The following is a 23,168-nucleotide window of genomic DNA, read 5'->3' as shown; positions in this document are numbered from 1 at the left end:
ACAGACTCAAAGGACTCAGAGACCACGGAGAAGTCATGGAGATCACACGTGTCTTCCATGTATTCTGCTATGACTTGGTGTAAAGGACACTAGACTCAGAGCCTAGCAAACATAAGGACGTCTTATTATTATTAATACCATTAAGGCTTACCTGAGTTGAGACCCTAAGGAAAACTGGTAATTTACTCAGATTAACACATTCTTCCTATACCCTTTACCTCATATATTTCTATTTTCTTACCGGAGTCGTCAGAATTCTATGTCAGATTCATAACAGAGGCCACAAACTGCCATCATTATGACCTGCTCTGGTGATGTCTCTGAGAGGGCTTGTCAAGTGTGTGGTCTTGGAGCTGGTGTGCGGTTTCTTTGATAGTCTTCACTTTTTTTTTTTTCTTCTCTCTCTCTAGAGGTAACTCCATTTTAGGTTTGCAATCTGGCCTCTCCTATTAGTATAAATTCTATCCAGCACTGTGGGACTTTCCTATTGACTCAAAAAACACTATTCAAACACAGTGTTGAGAAATATGGTACCTTTGGCATAGAGTTTGCCAGCCTGAGGAACAAGTTCCTGACCTTGTAAATCAGGAGGCTTGGCTTTTATCACTCAGCAGGAATGGAAGAGGCACAGGTAGGGGCCCGCCTGGCTACCAAGAGAGTTGCAAGGCTGCTTGGGAATCACACTAGCATTTTTGAGGACATGAGTCGGCCTCCAGCTCCTTATAAATACAACTTGACTCAGTCACTGTGTGACTGACACCTTTGGGACATGAAGTGGCTACTGTTCTTTGGGGCCCTTATTGGGTCCAGCATCTGTGGCCGAGAAAAGTTTTTTGGGTAAGTTCCTTTTGGACTTATTATTATTACTTGGTTTGTTTAGAGAGATGGGAGTCAAATGAATTGGAAACAAATGGCTGATAATCCCTCAAGGTTATGGCGTTGGGAAAAAAGACCTGGGCTCCTGTCCCAGCTCTGTCCTGTCGTCCTGGACAAGTTACTTTTTTCTCAGGCTCAAGTCCTGTGAATTCAGGACTAGGTGGTCTCCCTAATACTTTTTCTTCCTAGTTCTTATTTGTAAAGTCAGTTCTAGGCATCTCCGACTTTCTTTTTGTTTTCTATTAGTTGTTTTCTTTTTTCCTTTGTTTTTTTTTTTTTTCTTTAGTTTTTTCCTACTTCCTTACTCCTATATTATGAATTACCAGAAATTGTTTCTCATGTCTGTCATGTGTAAGGGAAAATCTGGGTCTCAGGCTTTTTGGTTTCACCTCTCTGTTAATGGGGAAGGCTTAGTGGAGCTGGTGTCTTCTCGTCAGCATCTGGGACATGGAGATTTGATAGGTCTTGCCTAGCCACAGCTCTGAAAAGTGACATGCAAGGGTATACCTGTGGAGCTCAAGGTGCTGCTCACAGAATGCTCTGTGGTTTGCAAAGGACAGGACATTTGGGAAGTAGGAGAAAGGAAAGGATGCTCTGGTACCCTGCCAGAAGATTGAATTCTAACAACTCATTACTGTATGATGCTTTGCCATTTGCAAAAAGCTTTCATGTGCATTACCTTTTGGATCACACAACAACTCTGCCAGAGCAGGCGTGTTATTTTCCTTAATTTAAACATGAAAAAACTCAGCCTTAGAAAGATTAAGAAACCCACCCAAGGCCACTTGCTGGTAAGCGGGGGAGCTGAAACTCTGAATGCAAAACCCATACCCTTTTGCTATAACACAAAGTAATCTCCAGATAGAATCCGAACTCTCACTGATGAATCTATATCTACTAGTTTACTCTCTATTATACTATCTGGCTAAAGGTAATTAGGGGTTGTTTACTGAGGTAATTACAGTAGTCTCCCCTTATCTGCAGGGGATGTGTTCCAAGACCCCAGGGGATGCCTGAAACTGCAGATAGTACCGAACCCTATAAATACTCTCTTTTCTCCTATGCATACATATTTATGACAAAGTTTAATTTACAAATTAGGCACAGTAAGAGATGAACACGAATAACTAATAATAAAATGGAACAATTATAACAATATACTGTAATAAAAGTTATGTGAATGTGGTGTCTCTCTCTCTCTCAAAATACCTTATTGTACTGTACTCACCTTTCTTCTTGTGATGATGGGAGATGGTACAATGCCTACGTGATGAGATGAAGCAGGGAACTCAGAATGGTGTGTAATTTAAAACTTATGAATTGTTTATTTCTGAAATTTTTCGTTTAATATTTTCGGACCACACTGACTTCGGGTAACTGAAGCCACAGAAAGCAAAACCACGGATAAGAGGGAATAACTGTACTTATATGAGGCTGAGTGATTTTTATGGTGATGACTTCTGTTCACACCTGGTCTATTGCCAAATAGCTGAGAGGGGTTATGCATAGCAGGTGGCCAGGAAGGAGATTTTTCCACAGACAGCTCAGCAGTAGGTGTGTAATAACTGCTTGCCGCCGTGTGGGCTGACGCATACAGCTGTCAGGCTCCCACTGCAGCTATTCACGTGGCTGAAAAAAATCTGTGTTTCTCAGGATACAGACCTCTATTATAATGCAGTGGGCACCTGGGTTGAGACAGCTGGGCTGGGCGCTGGAGTGATCACCCAGGAGTGTGCACAGAAAGCGCTGTGTGCCCGGGGCTAACTGCAGATGGTTTTAACCATTCGTGTCATCCTCACCCTCAAATCTGGTGTCACCCCATAATAGGGAACCCAGCAGAGGTGGTGGAATCTTTCCTGGGGTCCACAGAAATGTCCCAGAAGGTGAACATTTAGAGCATGGGGAAGCTGACCTCTGAGGATTCAAGTGGTTAGGAAGCCGGGACACAGGTGCAGGGCTGATGGAGATGAGGGTGATGTGATGGCTCCCCCCAAGCCCCTCACTCCAGTCTCCCTTCCTTTCACCCAACTCACCAGTCTTTCTCATTCTGCCAGTGTCTTCTGCCCTGATCTTCAGTCATCTTAAAGATGGGACACAACAGGATGCCCAGAGATGTAGAGCAGGCAGAGAATAGGAAGTAGTTGCAGAAAGGGTCGTAGCATCAGCAGTAACCGGCAAGAGTTCTGTAAAATCACCTCTCAGGACTCATGGTGGCGGCTAAGCCTGGCTGGGGATGAAGATAAGACGGAACAAAGATCAGGCCACTTGGCTGCCTGCATGGTAAAAAGGGGAGGGATAGAAGCTCGGCACTGCTGATGAGAACGTGGGACAAGTGTGAGAGGGCAGAGAGAGCATCATCAGCCATTGTGCAAGCAGTAGCTGGACAGCCCAGGGCATTGGAGAGAGTCAGAATTAAGAAGAGCTGTGAGAACACTTGTGTGGAGTAGAAGGGGTGAGCATGGCGACCTGCAAATCCCTTCATATTCCTGCTCCTAGGCCAATCTTCCATGTCAGAACGAGCTTAAGGTCTTTGAATGGATTTCTAGATGGTGGACATAGGTTGTGTTCAGCCATCCACACTCTATTTTCCAAACAGAGACAAAGACAATGAGGACGAGAAAAAGGCTGCCCTTCACCTAGAACCCATTTGTGGTCTCTCTGCTTCCAGGTTTTGATGGACTTAGGTTCATGAGAATAATGTCAGACAACCCCCCGCCCCAATTTTAACGCCATCTGAAGACTGTTCTTAAATTGGCCTCCTCTGGGTAGGAAGAACCTCATGGTTGATGGGAGTTGGTCCTAAAGCCTGGGTGGGAGATTGCCAGGCAACTAACGAAAAGGGCTGGGTATCCAGGCAGAAGGCACAGCGCGTGCAAAGGCATAGAAAGGCAAAGTACACGGTGAACTTGGGATTTGCTTGAGGCTGAAGCCAAGAGGCCACAGGAGGAAGTGGAGGAGAGACAGATGGGGAAGGACTCTCCCCTGCACCAGCCCTTTGTCGACATCAAAACGTCCAAACCTGTAGAGAATTTTTATGAGTTTATTTGAGCCAAACAGATGACATGCCCAGAGGCAAGGTCTCAAATGCTCCAGAGAATGACAGTTTTGCAATTTGTTTTATACATCTGGAATTAAGGAGGGGAGGTAAGGCAGATTACATGAAGGTGGGGTTACAGAATAGGTAACAAGATTACGCACTTCCTTGAGGGGCCTGAAAAAGGTGCATTTCACAGGAGTGTTAACCTAGATGTACAAGAACAATGGACAGGGTTTTGTTTAAGGCAAAAAAGGTAAACCTTTCTACAGGCCTAGGACGTGACTATCCACCATGACCGGCCCAGTTAGGAATTTATGATCAGATCACCCGGTGAGGTGACTGGGGTAGATTTATCACAGGGCCCTTTTTTGTCCACACGGTCTTTCTGAATACTGCAGTTTTAACCTGTGTTGCTGGGCTGATTAGGGCCTGATGAAATGGGCTGTGGATTTCATCATCATCAGGGCCGGTGAGAATCAGCGTTCCATTGTCACAGACCACCCCCAGGAGCATGGAAGTTGTGTTGGGAAGAGGAAAGCGAATGCTCTGGGTGAATGTGTAACATGATTTTCATACTCCAAGAATTCCTTATTCTTAGTTCCTCTTTTCCTCCCCCCCCCTTTGCTTCTTTGCGATTGCTCTTGTCGGTGCCATATTTTACAAATGCCCAATTTTGCCAATATCAGTGCACAGGCGCTTTCTAGAACACCACTTCTAAGACGTTCTTTTTCTGGAGTGTTGGGGGTGGGTTGTGACAGAGCATGAGTTTGGCAGATGAGCCCTGGTGCTCTGCCAGAGGTAAGGATTTCCTTTCTGTTTGAAACCCTTCTCTTTTTTGTGAGGCCTGCCTGTGTCAGGGAAATGGTGGTTTGACTCCCCGTCTTCCCAGGGCTGCAGTCCAACTCCTAGCAAGCCCATTGGGTTCAGACTGAGATCTGTCCCCCCAGCACCTTCATCACCACGGCCCCAGCAGCACGCGTGGATGCGGTTAGCTGCCCACTTCCCAGGACTCTGTGGAGACCTGATGAGTTACCAGGAGAAAGTGAGCTTTCAACACTGGCATTTCCTCCAGACCTGCCACTTGCAATGGAGGCAACTCTTCACTGCCTCCTTGGGGCCGGACTAGACCCCCCCAGAGATCCTCCAGAGCCTCCCAGAACAAAGTTACATCCTGAGAGTCCAACCGGATTGAGCCGGTTTTCGGATGAGGAGATGCTGATCTGCCACGTGAGGCTGCACGTTTTCCTCCCTGTGACAGAACCATTTTCTCTGTCAACAGGTCCTTCAGCCCACAGCTCTCTCCAGCAGCTCTTCCTGCATTCATTCCTGTCAAAGGGATGACGCATGTGACAGCATCGAGTGCGGATTCATTCGGGCTGTCACCTAGCAACGGCCTAATGGCTCCCCTGGCTACTTGAGCCGGCAGAGAGCACAAAGGCAGCTTTTCAGGCTTGGCCTTCTCCCACCCACACACAGGACTTTGGGGGCCTCTATCCCTGCCGCTGCGGTGGATGCTAAATAGTGTATATGAAGCAAGTGCAGGACAAGCAACAAAAGGGGGCTCGGGACTGGCCGGCTTCCTCTGAGCCCTCTCAGGGCCCCCTTGGGAGGATTGAATCCCAAATTCAGCCTCAGCACCTTGGCCCTGATCGTAATTCGAATTTTTATAGGGTTCTGGAGCTGGACGGTATTCAAAGAGCACCCAGCCTCTCCCCTCTTTGCTCAGAGGAAAATAGCTAACCCTTCAAGGAGGGAAGGTCTGTTCTCTTTTCCAGCTCTTTCCAGCATGGACCTTGTGCCAGAGTTTCAGTCCTAGCCCCTGACAGTGAAGAAGTGCTTCTTTATGTCTTGAGTTAGCTTTGCGTGTAACTCAGGAACATTCCTTTCTGCAAAATATATATGTTTTTCATTATAAAGTAATATGACCACATTACAGAAAACAGATACAAGGGGAAAAAAAAGTCAGTCATCCATAATCCCACGACCCGAACATAAGCACTGTCAGCATTTGCTATATTTCCGTTGTCTGTTTTTCTTCCAATGCATCTGCTTTTTCCATACTTGTGATCATGGCATACATACAATTTTGTGTCCTGCTCTTTCACTTAATATTTCCCTTAAAGTTATACCATAAGCACTTTTTCATATTTGCCACGTAGTCTTATTTTTAATGGCTATACATTATAACCAAAGACTAGACCATTTCCTCTCATTCAGTCCAGTTATGTCTGGGAGAGTCGGCTTGGGGTTTATTTGTCAGCTGAAAGCTCACCATTATCTTTTGCTTTTTTTTTTTCCCCCCTCCAGGGACCAAGTTTTTAGGATTAACGTCAGAAATGGAGACGAGATCAGCAAACTAAATCAGCTAGTGAATTCAGACAACTTGAAGGTACCCGGTTCTTCCTAGACCTCCTGGGTATCTTCTAACTTTGGGGGGAGAAGACTTGTACCACTGACATTATTTCTGAAGAGCTTCTGTGTATAATCCTGTACTGGTCAACATGCCTTTCCATAATAGAGGGTCGAGGGGGGAGAAGTGCTGTAGATCATAGAGCAGTGCTGTCCTGGGAGACAGGAGGCCTCAGCAGTGGGTGCCATCTTTCCATCTGCTATTGATTTTTAATTCTTGGGCTTTGCTGGGCATTGCCTGCTGGGCAGGCCTGAGCTGATACAACTGTGAAATGGATAAAGTTTGCCCTTGGGCAGAACCCAGCTCCTCAGGGATCACCCTGGCTTTGGGCCGTTGTTCTAGAAGAATGAGCTCATTGTGGCTTTTACCTGAACCGTCCTTTGACCTGGTTTTATTTCTGTTCACTTCAGCTCAACGTCTGGAAATCTTCCTCCACTTTTGGTCTTCCTGTGGATGTCCTGGTCCCATCTGTCAGTCTGCAGCCACTCAAATGCTTCCTGGAATCCCAAGGCTTAGAGTACTCAGTGACAATTGAAGACCTGCAAGTGAGTAGGCCAAGACCCTCGCTGGTCTTGCGTAGGGCAAAGCAGCCAGAGTGGGCCCAAGACATTTCTAAGGTCTGGTCTTAGTCCTTTTCCATTTTACAGGTGAAGACATTGAGGTAGATGGAAGTAAAGCTCAATGACTTGTTAGAGAATGTTGTCGTAGAAAGGGCAAACATAGGGTAGGGAACCAGACAGATCTGGATCTGAATCCTGATTTTGCTAACTACTAGCTGTGTGACTTTGGACAAGCTTTTAACCTCTCGAGGCCTGTTTCTTCATCTGTAAGATGGTAATAGTGATACCTTCTTCATTACAATTTATTGAGAAGAGTAAGTGATTAAGTGTAGGTGAATGTCAGAGATGCCACAAGTATTAAGTTTCTCTCCCTTTTCTTACTTGAACTCAGGAGGGAAGAACAGAGAGGGGGGAGGGTGTTGGAGACCAGTCATAAAAAGCATTCTGTGAGAAAGGAGGAATGTCACCAACAGCCCCCAGCAGAGGGGACATCACCACCCAAGCCAGGCACCAGCCTCACGACCTGTATCTGAACAGCAGGACAGTGTCTGGCTCATGTTCTCTCCTTCACCGAGGTAGGTTATGGACTAATTGGTAATTTGGCTCTGGAGTTTCCTGATGGCATGAGCAGCTGTGAGCCTATTAATCATCCTCACATGTCATAGACATCTGCCAGGAACCTTCAAAGTATGAGTGGTTATAAGAATTTCTTTGTTTCTGAATGGTTTCCCAAGCTGTGTATTTCAGAGGCACTGGATACCAGATGCGGGCTGATGTCTAGAGAGTTCATAGAATAACCAAATAGCACATATGTTGCTACCAGGGAGTAAGTGGGTTTTGAATGGAGTGGTGTACGTCGGGCTCCAAGGAGTAAGATTTTATAGATATATGGAAGCAATCTGACCCCTTTTACACCTTGTCATTTGTGCCGTTTGGTGTGTGTGCTGACGGTGCCACCATCTTGGCTAGCCCATGAAACCAAGATACGGCAGAAACGACATGAACCTCCACCTCCCATGGACCACGTCACCATGTTGCTGTGTCTGTTTTAGGCCCTTTTAGAGAAAGAAGATGAAGAACTGCAACACAATGAAAGGCAAGAACGGAGCAGTAATAATTTCAACTATGGGGCCTATCATTCTCTGGAAGCTGTAAGTGTTTCTGAGCTAGTTAAGGTCAAGGTCATTGGCCTCCTGGGTATTGTCACCCCTTTCCTTACTTCCAATATTTCCTTACTTTGAATTAGGGGCCTTAGCACAATATCCCTTCACCGAGGGGCTGCAATGAGTACATTTCAATTCCTTTCTAATTCTTGGGTTGTTTAACTCCCACCGAAGAGCATAGTGAAAGACAAACTGAACATTTTCTCCCACATGCATCCTTCGTTTCTTCAGCAACCTCTTAAAGGAAGCCATGAAATCATTGCAATCATTTCCAGTGCTTGTAATTCAACCTTCTCCTCCTCCCTCCCCATAATCTTTGTATTTGATTCTCCCAGGTCAAAATGTTACTTATTCCAGGCAAGTAGACAAGTGGTTATTTCAAGGTTAACCAAGTATTTCCATTCATTTATCATGACTACTTATAATGTATATTTGTTCCATAATGCATTTTAGTGCTGTGTTTAGTTAGAAACCACTTTATACAGATGACTGGCTTTCAAGGTAAGCCAACCCTTCAACTGGAAAACTTGGAGCGAAATAATTTAATATGATATTGGAACTTGAGGAATCAAGAGGGAACTAATAGAATGGAATGGCCTCACGTACAGTACAGCTCTCTAATGTCCCTCAATGTCTTCTTCACCAGTCTGGAAACTACTAGCTTAGGAACACAACCCAAATCTAAATTGGTATTCTCCTTCCTATACCTCAGTACATGTTGTTATTTATATCCAAAGATGGTGTTCCTGGCATGCTTTTACATAAAGCATATACTTTGAGTTGTTTTTCTCCTAGACGAGAGATTTTTTTCCAAAGCCTGACCAACTATTTCCACTTCTTTCCCATGATTGTCAGTGGCTTTGTTTATTGTGTACACTTCCAACGGCACTGCCCCTCGATCCCTCTTGTGACCACTGACATACATCTGCAGAACAGCTGGATAGACTTAGGAGTTCAGACCAGGGCCAGGGACCAGAGTTCAGGGCCCAAATAGGGATCAAATCCATAACATTCGCTTTATTAACATCAGCCACTCCCTAGCTGAGCTAACCGGTTGCAAATGTCACCCAAGACCCCCAAACTCTGTGGCTCACTTGCCTGCTGTGGGAACCTCACTCCTTTATCCACTGGCTTTTGTTCTCTGGCTTTGGGTGCCATTGTCACCTAGTTTACAGCTATCTCTTGTTCTTGGAAGGGCTTTTGCTGTGGATTGGTGTACCCTCTCCCTCCTGGCTTGATCATATTCTGTTCTTTCCAAAAACAACTTTTTAGAACTCATGTCCTACAACCCCATTTAGGCCTCCTTAGATCTCTAGTGGGAATTTCATGTTTGTCTCTGCCAAGCTTTCTAGTTTCAGACCCTTTGTGTGTGTTGTTGTGGTTGCCATTATTTTTATTAGTTTCTCAGCTAAGTTTTCCCTTGATGTTGGCAGTGTAAATTTGAACCCTTTGTCTGGACTCAGTTTGGTGTTTTAACTTTTTCCTCTCATGGCTCAGGGCCAGCAGGCAGCTTTTGCTCCACTTTCTAGGGTTAGTGGGTAGAGTTTCCAGACCCTGCTCATGGCTCAATTGCTAATTCCCAGCTCTCAAATTCCAGCCCCTGCCCTACGCTGGGTTCTACGCTCTCTGCTCCTATTCCTGGTTTGCTGTGAACCCCCAGTTTCTAAGGCAGATGCCTGGGCTTCATCTTCTGCCCTCCACTCTGCCAGCTAGTTCTCTCTTCATCACTGACACCTGCAACTTCCCCTTTCTTGGCTTTGAGCTTGGCTGTGAATCTTTTCCATTGTATCTTATCTGGCTTGCCTGTATATGTGGGGGGTGATTTCTTGCTTCAATCTACCATGTTGACTGCAACGCTGATAGACCCTTTAAGCTTGATTTTATTCTATAGATTGATAGCACATTTTCCTCTTCTGTAAAGCTCCTTCTTCCAATTTTAAGGTCTAAATATAAATTTGTTTATTTTCTTCTTTTGACCCTCAAAAGGTTTGAGCAACTAAGACGGATGAACCTTATTTAGATTTAAAAAAATTTTTAACTGAAAGCAAATGGAAGCATTTGTAGCCACAAATGGCAGCTCTTCACTTGTTCCTCTAAAGGAATCATCTCCAAAGTGGGGTGCCTGTACTGCAGGTATAAGCAATACGGTCACCTGGGATGGAGGAAGGAACTATTTCAACTTCTATTCATATTTCTACATATATTTCTATTTCTTATTAATGCAACTATCTTTATTTTTATTTTTAAATAATGTACATATTTGTGTGGATATATATATATATATATATATATATATATATATATATATATACATGTATATATAATATATATGTAACAGATATATTATATATTTATGTATATAGCAAGCTAATTTTTTTTTTAACTGATGGTGAAAGTGATCAAAAAGTTTGGAGGGCACTGCTTCCAAGAACCTTAGATAGTGAGTTTGTTGCTAATTACCCAGTTTAGTACGGTGCATAGGGCGACACTGTTGGAACGATATCTGCACAAGTCTCTAATTTAGTGGACTATAATTTTGTGGATAGATACAATCTGTTATTCTCTAGAATACTGTAGAAAAGGACTCTTTAGACAGCTCTTCAAGAATAAGCATTCCATGCTGACCGTATCGTCAGTGCCAAGGTTGACAATAGGGAGCTGGAAGAAATCATTAAGATCAACCACATAAAGTTCCGATACCTACCTAGAGCTGAACACATTTTTTAAATGCCCCTGAATTCACTTTTTTCATCCTTCAGATTTACCATGAAATGGACAGCATTGCTAGCGATTTTCCTGACTTGGCGAGCAGGGTAAAGATTGGACATTCGTTTGAAAACCGGCCGATGTATGCACTGAAGGTGAGACTCCGTGCTCTTCAAGGGGCCAGACTGAATGCGGGTTCCTGGTTCCTTGTGTCCAAGACCCAGCTAGCGGCCTCCCACCACGGGCAGCTTTTTAGGACCTCCTGGACTTTAGGGAGGAGACTGAGACGGGGAGACATCTCCCAGAGTTCAAATTTAGTCTGACAGAGAGTCCCATACTTGCACATCCCATTCCAAGTTTTGACTGAAAGGCAGGATTAAGGGGCTATGTACGGGGGTGAGTGGAGGTAGGTAGTATTCCCGAAAACTCTCAGGCAGGCCCCAGTCTTTTGCCTTCATTCCCACCTTCTGTACATATCAAGACTAATTGGGATATTTCTACAAATTCTATCCTGCTTTTAGGGGTCCTTATTGGAAAAGCAATTTACGAAGCTAATTTCAGGGCTGATGTAATTTTAAGCCTAGCCTATAGCCCTTGGCTGCTCAAAGCCTAATTTTCAGATATTTCTAACAGATTCAGGTCTATATTGGGAGGTAGAAAATTTATGGCAATGACATAAATGACATAAATAATTGAGCCGAATGAATAAAAGGGAATTTGGAGATACGAACCATGGAATAACTGATGATGCTAAGAATTTGTCAAACCCTTCGCTTCATACAAGCCCTGAAGAACCCAGGCTGATAGCAATGGGTAAATTGCCAGTGGGAGGAAACCTGCCCCTGAGCTGCTTGCTCTAAAATAAGTTTAGATTATTTGCCAAACTGATGGACACCCTGGCTTCATTGGCATCAAGCTCTGACCCAGGGGGCCCCCCACTAAAAGTCAGGATCCAGAATTCATTTAATGCCATTTACAACGAGCCGTAGTGAATCCTCTCTTCCTCTTTTTAAAACAGAATTCATTTATTGCATCAGCCAGACCAGGCTGGTCCATGCACAGTGGTCTCTCTCTGTTGGGATACCATTTGAGGTTTTTCAAGAGACATAGTATTATCTCTAATCACATGAGTATTATCATTCACAATAGCAATTGTTTCCCCTTCCCATTTGCTTCTAACCCTGGAGCTGCTCAAACTGCCCAGCAGCCAGCCAATTAAGCTCCCTGGTCACGGATAAACCTGATAAATAGATGGTACCCTCAGGAACATTTGGTCTCTGAATTGTCTTAAATGGATTAAATGAATAAGGGCAAGCTGGGGAGAGGAGAGGTGACACTGTCGGGGGCAGGAGGGTCATTTTCTGGTCTCTTTTTCCTTCCACAGTTCAGCACTGGAAAAGGCAGTCAGCGTCCAGCCATTTGGCTGAATGCAGGCCTCCATTCCCGGGAGTGGGTCTCACAGGCCACGGCGATCTGGACCGCGAGGAAGGTCATGTCACCTGGTGTTAGGAGGGATTTCTGGTGGGCCTGGGGTGGCCCTGCGGCCTCCCATGAGTCTGGGCCCAGGGGATGAGGTAGGAAGCTGCGCTGCATGGACACAGTAGGCTGGAGGCTTTTACATTTTGGAGAAGCAAAAGGTCAGCGCCCCTTCATCAAGCCACTGTGGCTAAATGACAGTCCATTTGTGACAGTGAACAAGCTAACAAGCTACAGAGGTGGCCCTAAAATGTGGGTCCACAGTCAGCCAGCAGAAAGGGAGCAGAGCCTGGTCAGCAACAAAACTCAGATGAGCTCTGCCTGCGGCCCCTTCCAAGGCACCCCTCTCGACCCCCTACTCCCAACCCCGGCTCTCAGTGACCTCATGCTGTCTCCACGTCACTGGAAAGTCCGCTTTAAGCCAGCACTGGAAGAGCAGGGGTGGTGTGTGTGGAGGCTCCATCTTCCCTACCACTAGCATGGGGGCTCAGATTCCTATGAACTGTTATGATGTGTGGCTCTCCCCTCCCCTATCTTACCCCTTGGAAGGAATGAATAAACCAGGCAGCTCGGGATGCATTGCAGTTGATGTCATCACTCAGCAGTGATCACCCAGGTTTTCAAGTGCTCCCAGGACTTTGCAGAGAGCTGTGTCTCTGATGGAGGCAGGGAGTCTGCAGAGGGTGGATGCTGTTCCAAGAGCTGGGCGTCTGGGGAAGGTACACGGGCCTAGACCTAACGCCCCAGCCTGCGATGGCGTAGCTGACAAACTCATTGTCTCTGCTTAGATTGTATCTGATTACGGGAAGGATTCAGCTATCACCTCCATCTTGGAGAAAATGGATATTTTCTTGTTGCCTGTGGCCAATCCTGACGGCTATGTATACACGCACACTCATGTGAGTAACACCAAATGGGCTGTTTGGAGTTAAGTCTTGTTTGTTGAATTCCTTGCTTTGCCGCTGAAGAGTTGTATGGCCTTGGAGAAAATGTCCACAAATGTGCATGTTACGAGTTTCCTTGGGGGTCTCTTTTCCAGTCATTCTCTGAGCTGAGAATCATCAGGGAATATTTTTTCTTTGAACAATCTATTGAACTCCCTATCACGGATTCTGAACAATTATCAACACTTTCCCAATCTTCTTTGCATTTCTTTCCCTCCCACACATTTTTTTTCCTGACATATTTTCAAGCAAATCCCAGACATCAAGTTATTTCACCCAAACGGCTTTAGTATGTCTCTGTAGTTGATGGTAATTAAAACAAAGAAACAAACACCACACCACTATCACCTTTAAAAAAGTAATAGAAGTTCTTTACGTCAATTTGTTGAAATCAGAATCCAAATAAGATCTATTCCTGCAATTGGTTGTTTATGGCTCTGCAGCCTTTTTTATTCTACAGTAGTTAACCCCCCCCACACACACATCTTTTAAAAATGTCATTCATGTGTTGAAGAAACCAAGTAAATTGTCCTATAAGATGTCTCCCATTCTGAATTTGGCTGATGGCTTCTTTGTCGTGTGCCATTTAATTTGTTCTCTTATCCCCCTATTTCCTATGCACTGATGGTCAGATGTAGAGGCTTGGTTGGATTCAGGTTCATTTTTTCGGCAAGACTATGATAGTTGTGCATTTCCTGTCATATCAGCCATCATTCAGGTGCATGATGGCTGTTTGTTCCACTTTTACCAAAGCCAAAATTATTTAGTGGGGTCAGGGGGTATCGGCCTGGTTCTTGCATTATAAAGTTCTCCTCAGGGCATTTGGGGAGAGTCTTTCTCTCAGGGCCAGAAGGGCTAAGCATCCTCTCTCTGCGGCAAGAGGGCAGGAAACCCAAGGACCCTCCAGACAGAACTGTAAGCAGCTCACCCTATCCTTGGTGCCCATGTCCATCATTGGCCCCCCAAAGAAAATCTTTGCCTTTCTTGTGCCCTGTCTGGATATTTGTTCCTTCCTTGGTGGATTTTTCAGGACCGATTTTGGAGGAAGACACGGTCCCTAAATCCCGGAAGTTCCTGCATTGGTGTTGATCCAAATAGAAATTGGAATGCTAGTTTTGCAGGTAGGTTGGGGAGATAGTTTTCAAATCCTGCTACCCCTGGGTGGCCTGGTCCACAGGGTTCCAAGCTGGCAGGGAGGGAGCCGTTTCCAGGCTGGCTCCATTGCTGATTCATTGAGAGACTTGGGTGAATCCTGTAAGCCCTCCATGTCCTGTTAGTTAACATTTTTTTTTTTTTTTTACTTTTGTAATTTTGAAAGGGAATGACTCAGCAATTCCTGTCCTCCTGAGAGAACCTAATATTTTAAAAACCATTCTAGTCTTAGATATACAAATCCATACCTGTTCCTTATACCCTGGTCACCCCAGCTTGTCCTGGGGGTGTTACTGGGTGGATGGAAGTGCTCCTGGTGGCAACTCAGAAGAGACCAATTAGCACTGTTATTGTAGCAGGCAAGATCCCGTGGTAAGAATTAAACTCCAGCAGTTTACACTTAGATGTGTAGATATGAACCTCAGCTCCTTGATGTCATGGAAAGAGAATGAGAATTAGGACACCTGGGTTCTGAGTTCCCGCTGTTTAAAAATCATTCCCACAATAGTCCCAACAGTGTGTCAGGTATTTTCCCATATGTTATCTTATTTATTCTTCTGACCTAGGGAGTGAATTTTATTATCTGAAATGGAACAATTGAAGCTCAGAGACCATCTCAAGAGCTTATGGTTAAGGGTTGGGGTCTAACCTCACCTCGTAATGCCAAATCTGAATGGTTCTCTTTCACCATTCCACAGCTGTCCTGATGTTTTGTTCTTAATGTACTTCTTTTGTTTGCATAACAATACCACACAAGCTGTTGGGAGGAAAAATAACATGACTGTGGGAAAGGAGCTCAAATGTGGGAACCGAGGACATCAAAGTTAGGCCAGATATTCCACAACTGGGGTGGTTTCTCTCTCTCTCTCTCTCTCTCTCTCTCTCTGTCTCTGTCTCTCTCTCTCTTTCTCTCTCTCTCTCTCTGTCTCTCTCTGTCTCTCTTTCTCTCTCTCTGTCTCTCTCTCTCTCTTTCTCTCTCTCTCTCTGTCTCTCTTTCTCTCTCTCTGTCTCTCTCTCTCTCTTTCTCTCTCTCTCTCTCTCTCTCTCTCTGTCTCTCTCTGTCTCTGTCTCTCTCTCTCTGTCTCTCTCTCTCTCTCTCTCTCTCTCTCTCTCTCTCTCTCACACACACACACACACACACACACTCACACACTGGATACCTCAGGGAGCTATATTGTGAAGTAACATTGAAGACAATATTTCTAAACACCTGTCAAAGAATCAAGAGATTTTAGTCACAACAATAGATTATTTGGCAGTGTTTGGCCATTAAGATCTGAACCAAGGGAATGAGTTGACACCAGAATAAATGGAGTCATTTTCATTATTAATTAGTATTCGTATTAATTATCTAGAATACTGATTCATTACATCTCATTGTCAAATATGATATTAATTATTTATGACAACTGTTAGTGATACAATACAAGGTCAACTCTATCCTTTTAAAGGAGTCCTGCCAGTTTTCCTTCTCAGCTGTGGCAGATCCAACACCCGGACTTTCCACTTCTGCACCCGCCCCGCAAAATACACACACGTGGGCCAGATTCTTGGGGGCAGCAAGTAGTGGCCTGCCCATTACCAGTACCTTCTGTCCCTCCTCAGGTTGGAGGGTCCTGTATTTCTGTTTTCTTGGCCTATGGATTACTGTTTCTGTTTGGGCCACCCCCACAGGAAAGGGAGCCAGTAGCAATCCTTGCTCCGAAGTGTACCATGGACTCCATGCCAATTCGGAAGTGGAGGTGAAATCGGTGGTAGATTTCATTCAAGAACACGGGAATTTCAAATGCTTCATTGATCTGCATAGCTACTCACAGCTGCTGATGTATCCATATGCGTACACACACAAAAATGCCCCAGATGCTAAAGAGCTGGTGAGTAAAGGGCTGCCTTCCACACAGCCCCAGGCCTGCTTTACCCTTGAGCAGTGCAGCTTTATAGGGAAAGTCCAGGAGCCTGGGCTTGTTTCATTAAGGACCCAGTCTTCTCTCCTCACCTTTTGGGATGTGCCATCATGCCTGCTGGGGACAGGAAGGAGTTGGTGCCTTTATTTTTGTGTTTGCTGTGAGTTCCAAGAACTACATCTGACCCCTGCCTTTCCTTCTCACTTGTTTTTCTGACCAAAACGTATCGCAGACCTACTGCTCGCCAAGAGCTGGGGGTGGAATTTTGTTGGACAAGGGGCGGTGTTCCTCACTCCAGTTGAGGTAGAGCTTAAGTAGCATGTAGGCCACAGCCTAGGAGTGCTGTGTGTCACATACAGTGACTCACTCCAGGATGTGAATAGGCACGGAGGGTGGATTGACTGGAGATGGGCTGGCATCTGTAGAGTGACTGTAGGCTTCTCCGTCTGCGCTGGTTGGCTTGACTGTGCCCCTCTACTAGGATCTCAGTAACCCATAAACCTCCCAGCAGATGCGGGGCTAGCGGCTAAGTGTGGACTAGATTCTGGTCTCAGTAGGTGCTCTGCATAGGACACATCCACATATGGCAGCCCCGTCTCCACCTCCATTCTGGGAACACCCAGCTTAAGGTTTTCTCTTGAACATATTTGGCCGTCCCTTGTGTTCACAAATGTGATATTCCCTTCCCTCAGGGTAGGTGAAGATGGTGTCTTTACTAGATTCTTAATGGGCTGGTGAGCAGCCCTTCAGATATTTGGAGAGCCTGAGTACAGCTCTTCCGATTCGAGTATATAACACACACGCTTTCAGAGCGCACATCCGGCCCTTCCACCTCTCTCTCTATCCTTTCCCCAAACAGGAAGTAAAAAGCTGGAGATGTGGTGGGAGAGGGAGTTGGAGGAACCATGTCATTCCCCTGAGTTTGTGGTCAGGCCTTGGCTTTAGTTGGATGGGAAAGAAGAAGAGACAGAAGGGAAAATTGGGGGAGGGGCCGAGAATCTTCCAAATCATTGCAGTGCAGAACAACTGAGGAATGTCAGGCTGCGAAATCCATTCTTTCTCACTCTGCTGATTCTCCCTCCTAGGACATGGTGGCAAAGCATGCAGCCAAAGCTCTGGCTTCCCTGTCGGGCACGCAGTACCATGTGGGCTCTACCAGCACCACTGTCTGTAAGTACTCGCTCCATTTATTTGTTATTTAGAAAAGGCTTTGAGAGGAAACTTGAAATACAGCAGAAGAGCTGCAAGTTAGACTTCCTATGCTGTTGTCGGATTGTTTTTGTTGTTAGTAATGGACGGAAGTTATGTCAAGCCTGTGTGGTAATAGGTGTTGCAGGAAGTTATCTTCAGCGGCTCATCACTGCTATCGTGCTATTTATTATGTGCTCATGATGAGCTGAGTTCTATCAGTGTGGAAGAGTCTGCATTCCTTGTCTTCCATTAAAGATCCTGACATGGTTTGTCAAAAATTCCGCAAGCCCATCATTCCATTTTCAATGGAAGCCCACCTTTGGATTGGCAGCCTGAGGTGGTGGTAGTGGGGTGAATGAGACTCCCTCACTTTGCTATCAGAAATGAACATGTGTTGGAGCATGGCAGGCTGGGAGCTGGGTTGAGGGATCCTCCCAATGATGGTTAATATCAAGCCAAACAGAAAAACAAAAACAAAAAACAATTCTACCAGAACCCCAAACCTGAAGATGGTCTTAAGGCTCACTATTCACGACCTCAAATTCATTTTGAGGAAATACCAGTTTGGTTTCTCCGTGAAGTGTTTCATCTGCACAACTCATTCTATTCCTGCTGATATCCTTCCAGTTCCTGTATTCTGTGAGTCTGATCTTTAAATTTAAAAATGGAAGAAAATGGTCATTCTCCAGGACCTTAGCTGTTAATTTGCTGTTGGTGTGTAAAAATGCAACTGATTTCTTAATATTAATTTTACCTCCTGCTACTTTACTGAATTCACTTATCAGTTCTAATAGTTTTTCAGCGGAATTTTTGGGGTTCTTTACCAGGGGTGCCAAAAAATGTATATACATGACTTGTGTTCATCTTTTGTTATTAGTATATATATTGAGTATTATGACTTTAATGCAGTTTTTTTCCTTTCTTAAAATGTGTATACATTTTTTTGGCACCCTTTATATATATAGTATCATGTCATCTGCAAATAATAACAGTTTTACTTCCTCCTTACCAATTTGGATGATTTTATTTCTTTTCCTTGTCTGATTGCTGTGGCTAAGAATTCCAGTAATAAAAGAGGTGAAAGTGGACACCTTGTTTTTTTTTTCCTGATCTTAAGGAAAATGATTTTAGCCTTCCCCCACTGAGTATAATATTAGTTGTGGGTTTCTCATACATAGCCTTTATTGTGTTGAGATATGTTCCTGGTATTCCCACTTTGCTGAGAGTTTTTATCATAAATGGATGCTGGATTTTGTCAAATGCTTTTCCTGCATCTATTGATATGTCCATATGATTTTTATGTTTAATTTTGTTTATGTGGTGTTTCACGTTAATTAATTTGTGTATATTGAACCAACCTTGCATATCAGGAATGAATCCCACTCGATCATGGTATATGATCTTTTTAATGTATTTCTGACTGTCAGACTGTACCGCCAACTGCCTCTAGCAGCCCTTTGCCTTCCTCTTACTGATTTTGATCTTCTAAGGGCTTGGAAACAAGTTCTTTGAGCTGGTTTGGCTTGTCAGAGTGTGAGTATTAAGGATGTTCATGACAGCATTGTTTATACAAAAGACTGGGAAACACCTAAATGTCCATCAGTAGAGTGCTGGATACAAATACATTTGGTGCATTCACCAATGAAATAGTATGCAGCCCTTAAATGAATGAGGTGGATCTATGTGAGCTAATAGTCTATAACCTTCAAATATTAATTAAATATACAATGTGCAGAACAGTGTAAATAGTGTGTTCCTATTTGTGTTAAAAAAAAAAAAAAAGAGTAGATAGACTTTGAGCAGGGACCCAAATAAAGTGAAGTTCATGAACTTGATGATTTGCTCAGTAGAGGCCTTCTTGCCTTTTTCCTGAAATTTAAATATGTTCTGCAATACTTGGGCTTGCTGTATATATAACCTCTAGAAACCTCTGGTGCCATTGTTTGTTTTTTATTCAGCATTTTTTCAGGGTAGAGAAAGGCTATGGGAACTGCACAAAGATTTGAGAAAGTGTAAGAGAGCCTACTCCATAATCTCAGGGAACAGGTAATCTAGAAAATATATCTAGAAAAATCACAAATGGTATAATGAGAAATAACCCTCAGGAACAGTGGAAAAACAAAAGGACTCATGTTTTCATTTAACTGACATGTAATATACCAAATGGTCTGGAAGTAGGTGGAAGAATGCATGGGCTTTGTCATCAGATGGACCTGGGTTTAAATTCCATCACCATTTCCCATTGATATTTCCGCAGATAAATTACCCATTCTGAGCCTGGATTTCCTCATCCAAAAAACAAGGACAATAATACTTACCCTCACTGGGTTTTTAAAGATTAGATGAGATCATAAATGTAAACTTTCCAGTATAATGAATGGCTCATGGTAGATGTTCAATAAATGACTGCCACTGTTGACATCATTATTTTATTATTCAATATCATCTACCCTTTGCCCTCTTACCTAATTTCTGCTTTAGTCGAGTTTGGGAAGAAGCAGAAAAACAGGCCTCTTGCCTTTCCCCAGCCTTTTGGCCAAGGGAAATCCCAAGGGCCGTGCTGCTTTCTGTGTATCAGTTATCTCTTGCTATGTAAAAAGTTATCTTAAAACTTAGCAGCTTAAAACAATAAACATTTATTTATTTATTTTTACTACTTCCCCCCCCTTTCTTCCGCCTCCTCAACCCCCCCCCCACTACGATTCAAGCCATTGTTTCTCAGTCTAGTTGTGTAGGACACAGCTCCCTGGCCCATGCTGGTATTATGAGCCCTGCGCTCCCTCCGGCTGAGGCAGTTGGTTGCCAGTAGTTGGTCAGGCTACCAGCGGCTCCCAGCAGCTCTCACCAGCAGCCGGCCGCTCACGCTGGCTGCCGGCCACTCACGCTGGCCACCGGCAGCTCATGGCAGCACACGCCAACTTCCGGCTGCTCACCGCAGCCCAGCTCTAGGGAGAGCCGTTGTTCACAATCTTAGCCATAGAGGGTGCAGCTCACTGGCCCATGTGGGAATCAAACCAGTGACCTCGGTATTAGGAGCACGACGCTCCAACTACCTGAGCCACTGGGCTGGCCCTAAACATTTATTTTCTAAAACTGTTTGTGGATCAGGAATTCATGAGTGACTTAGCTGTGTAGCTCTGCCTCAAAGTCTCTCAAGAGGCTGCAGCCAAATGTCTTCTAGGGCTATAGTCATTTAAAGGCTTGACTGGGCTGGAGGGTCTGCTTCTACGGTGGCTCGCTCAGGTGCCTGGTGAGTTAGTGCTGGTTATTGGCTGGAGGCCTCAGTTCTTCACCCTGTGGACCTCTTTATAGGGCTGCTTGAGTGTCCTTATAAGATGACATCTGGCTTTCCCCAGAGAGAGCAAGGTGGAAGCCACAGTATGTCGTATGACCTAGCCTTGAAGGTCACAAACCTTCACTTCTGCAACCTCGTATTAGTTACATAGGTCAAGTCAGCCCTATTTGATTTGGGGAGGGGCAATGAATACCAGGGGACAAGGATCATTGGAGCTGTCATGGAGGCTGTCTACCGTACTCTGTAAAGACTGGTTTGGAGTGACCTACAGGAGTCTACAGAATGAGTTAGCGACCAGGTGGAAATGAGGATTTTATCTCTTGACTGGAGACTAGAGAAGAACCTCATGGTGCAGGAAAGCCCGAGACATACGGCGCAGACCAGTGTTTATATGTCATAAGCCTAATGACTTGCAGAAAGCACTCCGGATCCCCACAGAAACACAGGCGTGCAGAACTCCTGGCCCCTTCCCCCCTAATCCTGAAAGGAACTGAGCTTCAAAGGTGTTTTCTCTTCTGACTTGCAGATCAAGCTAGCGGGAGCAGCATTGACTGGGCGTATAACAATGGCATCAAGTATGCATTCACTTTTGAATTGAGAGACACTGGGCGCTATGGCTTCCTCCTGCCAGCTGACCAGATCATTCCCACCGCAGAGGAGACCTGGCTGGGGCTGAAGACCATCATGGAGCATGTGCGTGACCACCTCTACTAGAGGAGGAGCCCCACTCTGTCTACCCTTCTTCATCTCTACGTATGCACAGCACACAGAAGCCACTATTAAAGGGACCTTGTTCCTTCACGTGTGAGTCAGCGCCCTCTAGCTTTGTAGAGAACACAGGTCAGCCCCTCTCCTGCCCCCCCTTGCTGAAGTGCGAACATTCTGGTGGTGAACCTGAGAGAAGCGAGTCTGTCACCTGCCATATTTTGGTCCGGCTGTTTCATTGAGCCCTATGTATGCTTTTCTTTCTTCGCAGCTGGTGAGGCAGGCCACACTTAGGATCGCCCCTTACTGAGTGGCATGTCTCTACCTCATTTTTAGAACAAAAGGATATCTGAGATGGTTCTCTAGCCTCATCCAATCTAGCCAAGCGGTTCCCTTGCTCTTGTGGGGGCCCCATGGGAGGCACAGTGGTCTCAAAGATGATGCAGATCCCCCTGTAATTTATCTCAGTCCTTCTGGAGCATATTTTTCTTTGAAAAACAAATCCTTCAGGGTCATCAATATAGGTCATCCGTCCCCCACATTTTTTGTTTTTGTGTGTTTCTGTCTGAATACAAAGTAGAGGGTCACTTCTTATCACTGGGCCAAAAATTCCCAGATGCTCCGGTACCGTTCTGATCATGGTCTTCCCTTTATTATTCAATATAACTGGGATCCCAGAAGGGCATCTGTGTCACTACAGATACTGCTCACCCAGAAACCCTGGATAAAGTGATGATCTAATAGCAGGATTGCTAAATTATCCCCATCTGTCCTAATGGGCTTACCTCCACTTTACCTTTTGAACTCACTTCAAAGATCTTGCCCTCACCCTACAGGTCCTAAATCACTCCTCTGGCCTGGATAATCTCACTACCCTGGCACATCCCTCTTTGTGCTCTGGTGTGCCTTGTGTTTCCTTCCTCTGTTTTGTTTGGTTTGGTTTGGTTGGTCTTTAAAGTCATCGTCTTCTATTTTGCATCCTGTACCAAGGTGGAGCAAGGATTCATCCGTTAGGTTTCTCTTGTTCCATCCCTCCTTAGCATGTACCATCTGCACCTTCCCTTTCTTTTTTCTTTTTTTCAAATATGTCTGTAAATCTTATCCTTCTGCCTAGGATTTGTGCAGCATCTGGTGTGTGCTCATAAGCCAATAAATATTCAACACAAGTCTTATGATTGTCTCCTGTTCTTTGCCTTCACCTGAATGGGACCAAGCCATGGTTTTGAATATGCAGTTTTTTATAATGTCAAACATTAATTTTAATCCCTGTCCATATCGCATGACATGTAGGAAGACCTTCTCCATCAGGCCGCGGGGCCTCCAGGGCAGTGTTACCTTGGTGATTTCACTCTGGTCCTGGGTCTAGTTCTTAGTTTTCAGCTCAGAAGCTTGATATTCTCCGTGTCCCTGTTGATTAGACTCGGGGATGCTGACTCACGCTTACAGAGCTCAGATGAGGCAGATGATAAAACCAGAATACGAATTTATTAATTTACATCATGGCATGTAACTATTTAGTGGATTGGATCCTCACGTCGGCCTGAATAGTACATTCTCTCCCTGTAGGCAAGATACATGGGAAGCCAAATTATAATCAGACGGTTGTTTAGTGAGCAGGGCATCAGAGCAAGGAAAGTTAATTACAGCCTATGATTAGAATTTTTAATGGTATCCAGCTCTAATAGCACAATATAGCCAATTCTATAACCAAAACACACCTGCCAACCGGGCAGCTGCGTGCTTGTGCTG

At 44.7% G+C, this 23,168-nt stretch overlaps 1 protein-coding gene across 1 annotated transcript; it reads left to right on the top strand.

Moving 5' to 3' along the window:
• The first annotated feature begins 634 nt into the window (after nucleotides 1-634).
• Nucleotides 635-22,591, top strand: CPA4 (carboxypeptidase A4). Its single transcript, XM_019751246.3, has 11 exons — nucleotides 635-837; nucleotides 6,221-6,302; nucleotides 6,734-6,868; nucleotides 7,936-8,034; nucleotides 10,806-10,907; nucleotides 12,137-12,241; nucleotides 13,017-13,127; nucleotides 14,203-14,293; nucleotides 15,999-16,198; nucleotides 17,314-17,398; nucleotides 21,241-22,591. Exons 1-11 carry the CDS (start codon nucleotides 770-772, stop codon nucleotides 21,426-21,428), a joined length of 1,266 nt encoding a protein of 421 aa, XP_019606805.3. The 5' UTR covers nucleotides 635-769; the 3' UTR covers nucleotides 21,429-22,591.
• The last annotated feature ends 577 nt before the right edge of the window (nucleotides 22,592-23,168 follow it).

The sequence above is a fragment of the Rhinolophus sinicus genome, chromosome 8 (assembly GCF_057876585.1).
Source record: "Rhinolophus sinicus isolate RSI-liver-muscle chromosome 8, RSI-T2T, whole genome shotgun sequence".
Classification (NCBI taxonomy): Eukaryota; Metazoa; Chordata; class Mammalia; order Chiroptera; family Rhinolophidae; genus Rhinolophus; species Rhinolophus sinicus.
This window is presented reverse-complemented; position numbering and strand designations above follow the sequence as displayed.

What these genes read in the sequence shown, in the direction of transcription:
- CPA4 (XM_019751246.3), top strand. Translation starts at nt 770, where the DNA reads ATGAAGTGGCTACTGTTCTTTGGGGCCCTTATTGGGTCCAGCATCTGT. An exon ending in TGAATTCAGACAACTTGAAG is followed by an intron (nt 6,303 to 6,733) that starts GTACCCGGTTCT and finishes TGTTCACTTCAG; the next exon opens with CTCAACGTCTGGAAATCTTC. An exon ending in CCTATCATTCTCTGGAAGCT is followed by an intron (nt 8,035 to 10,805) that starts GTAAGTGTTTCT and finishes TTCATCCTTCAG; the next exon opens with ATTTACCATGAAATGGACAG.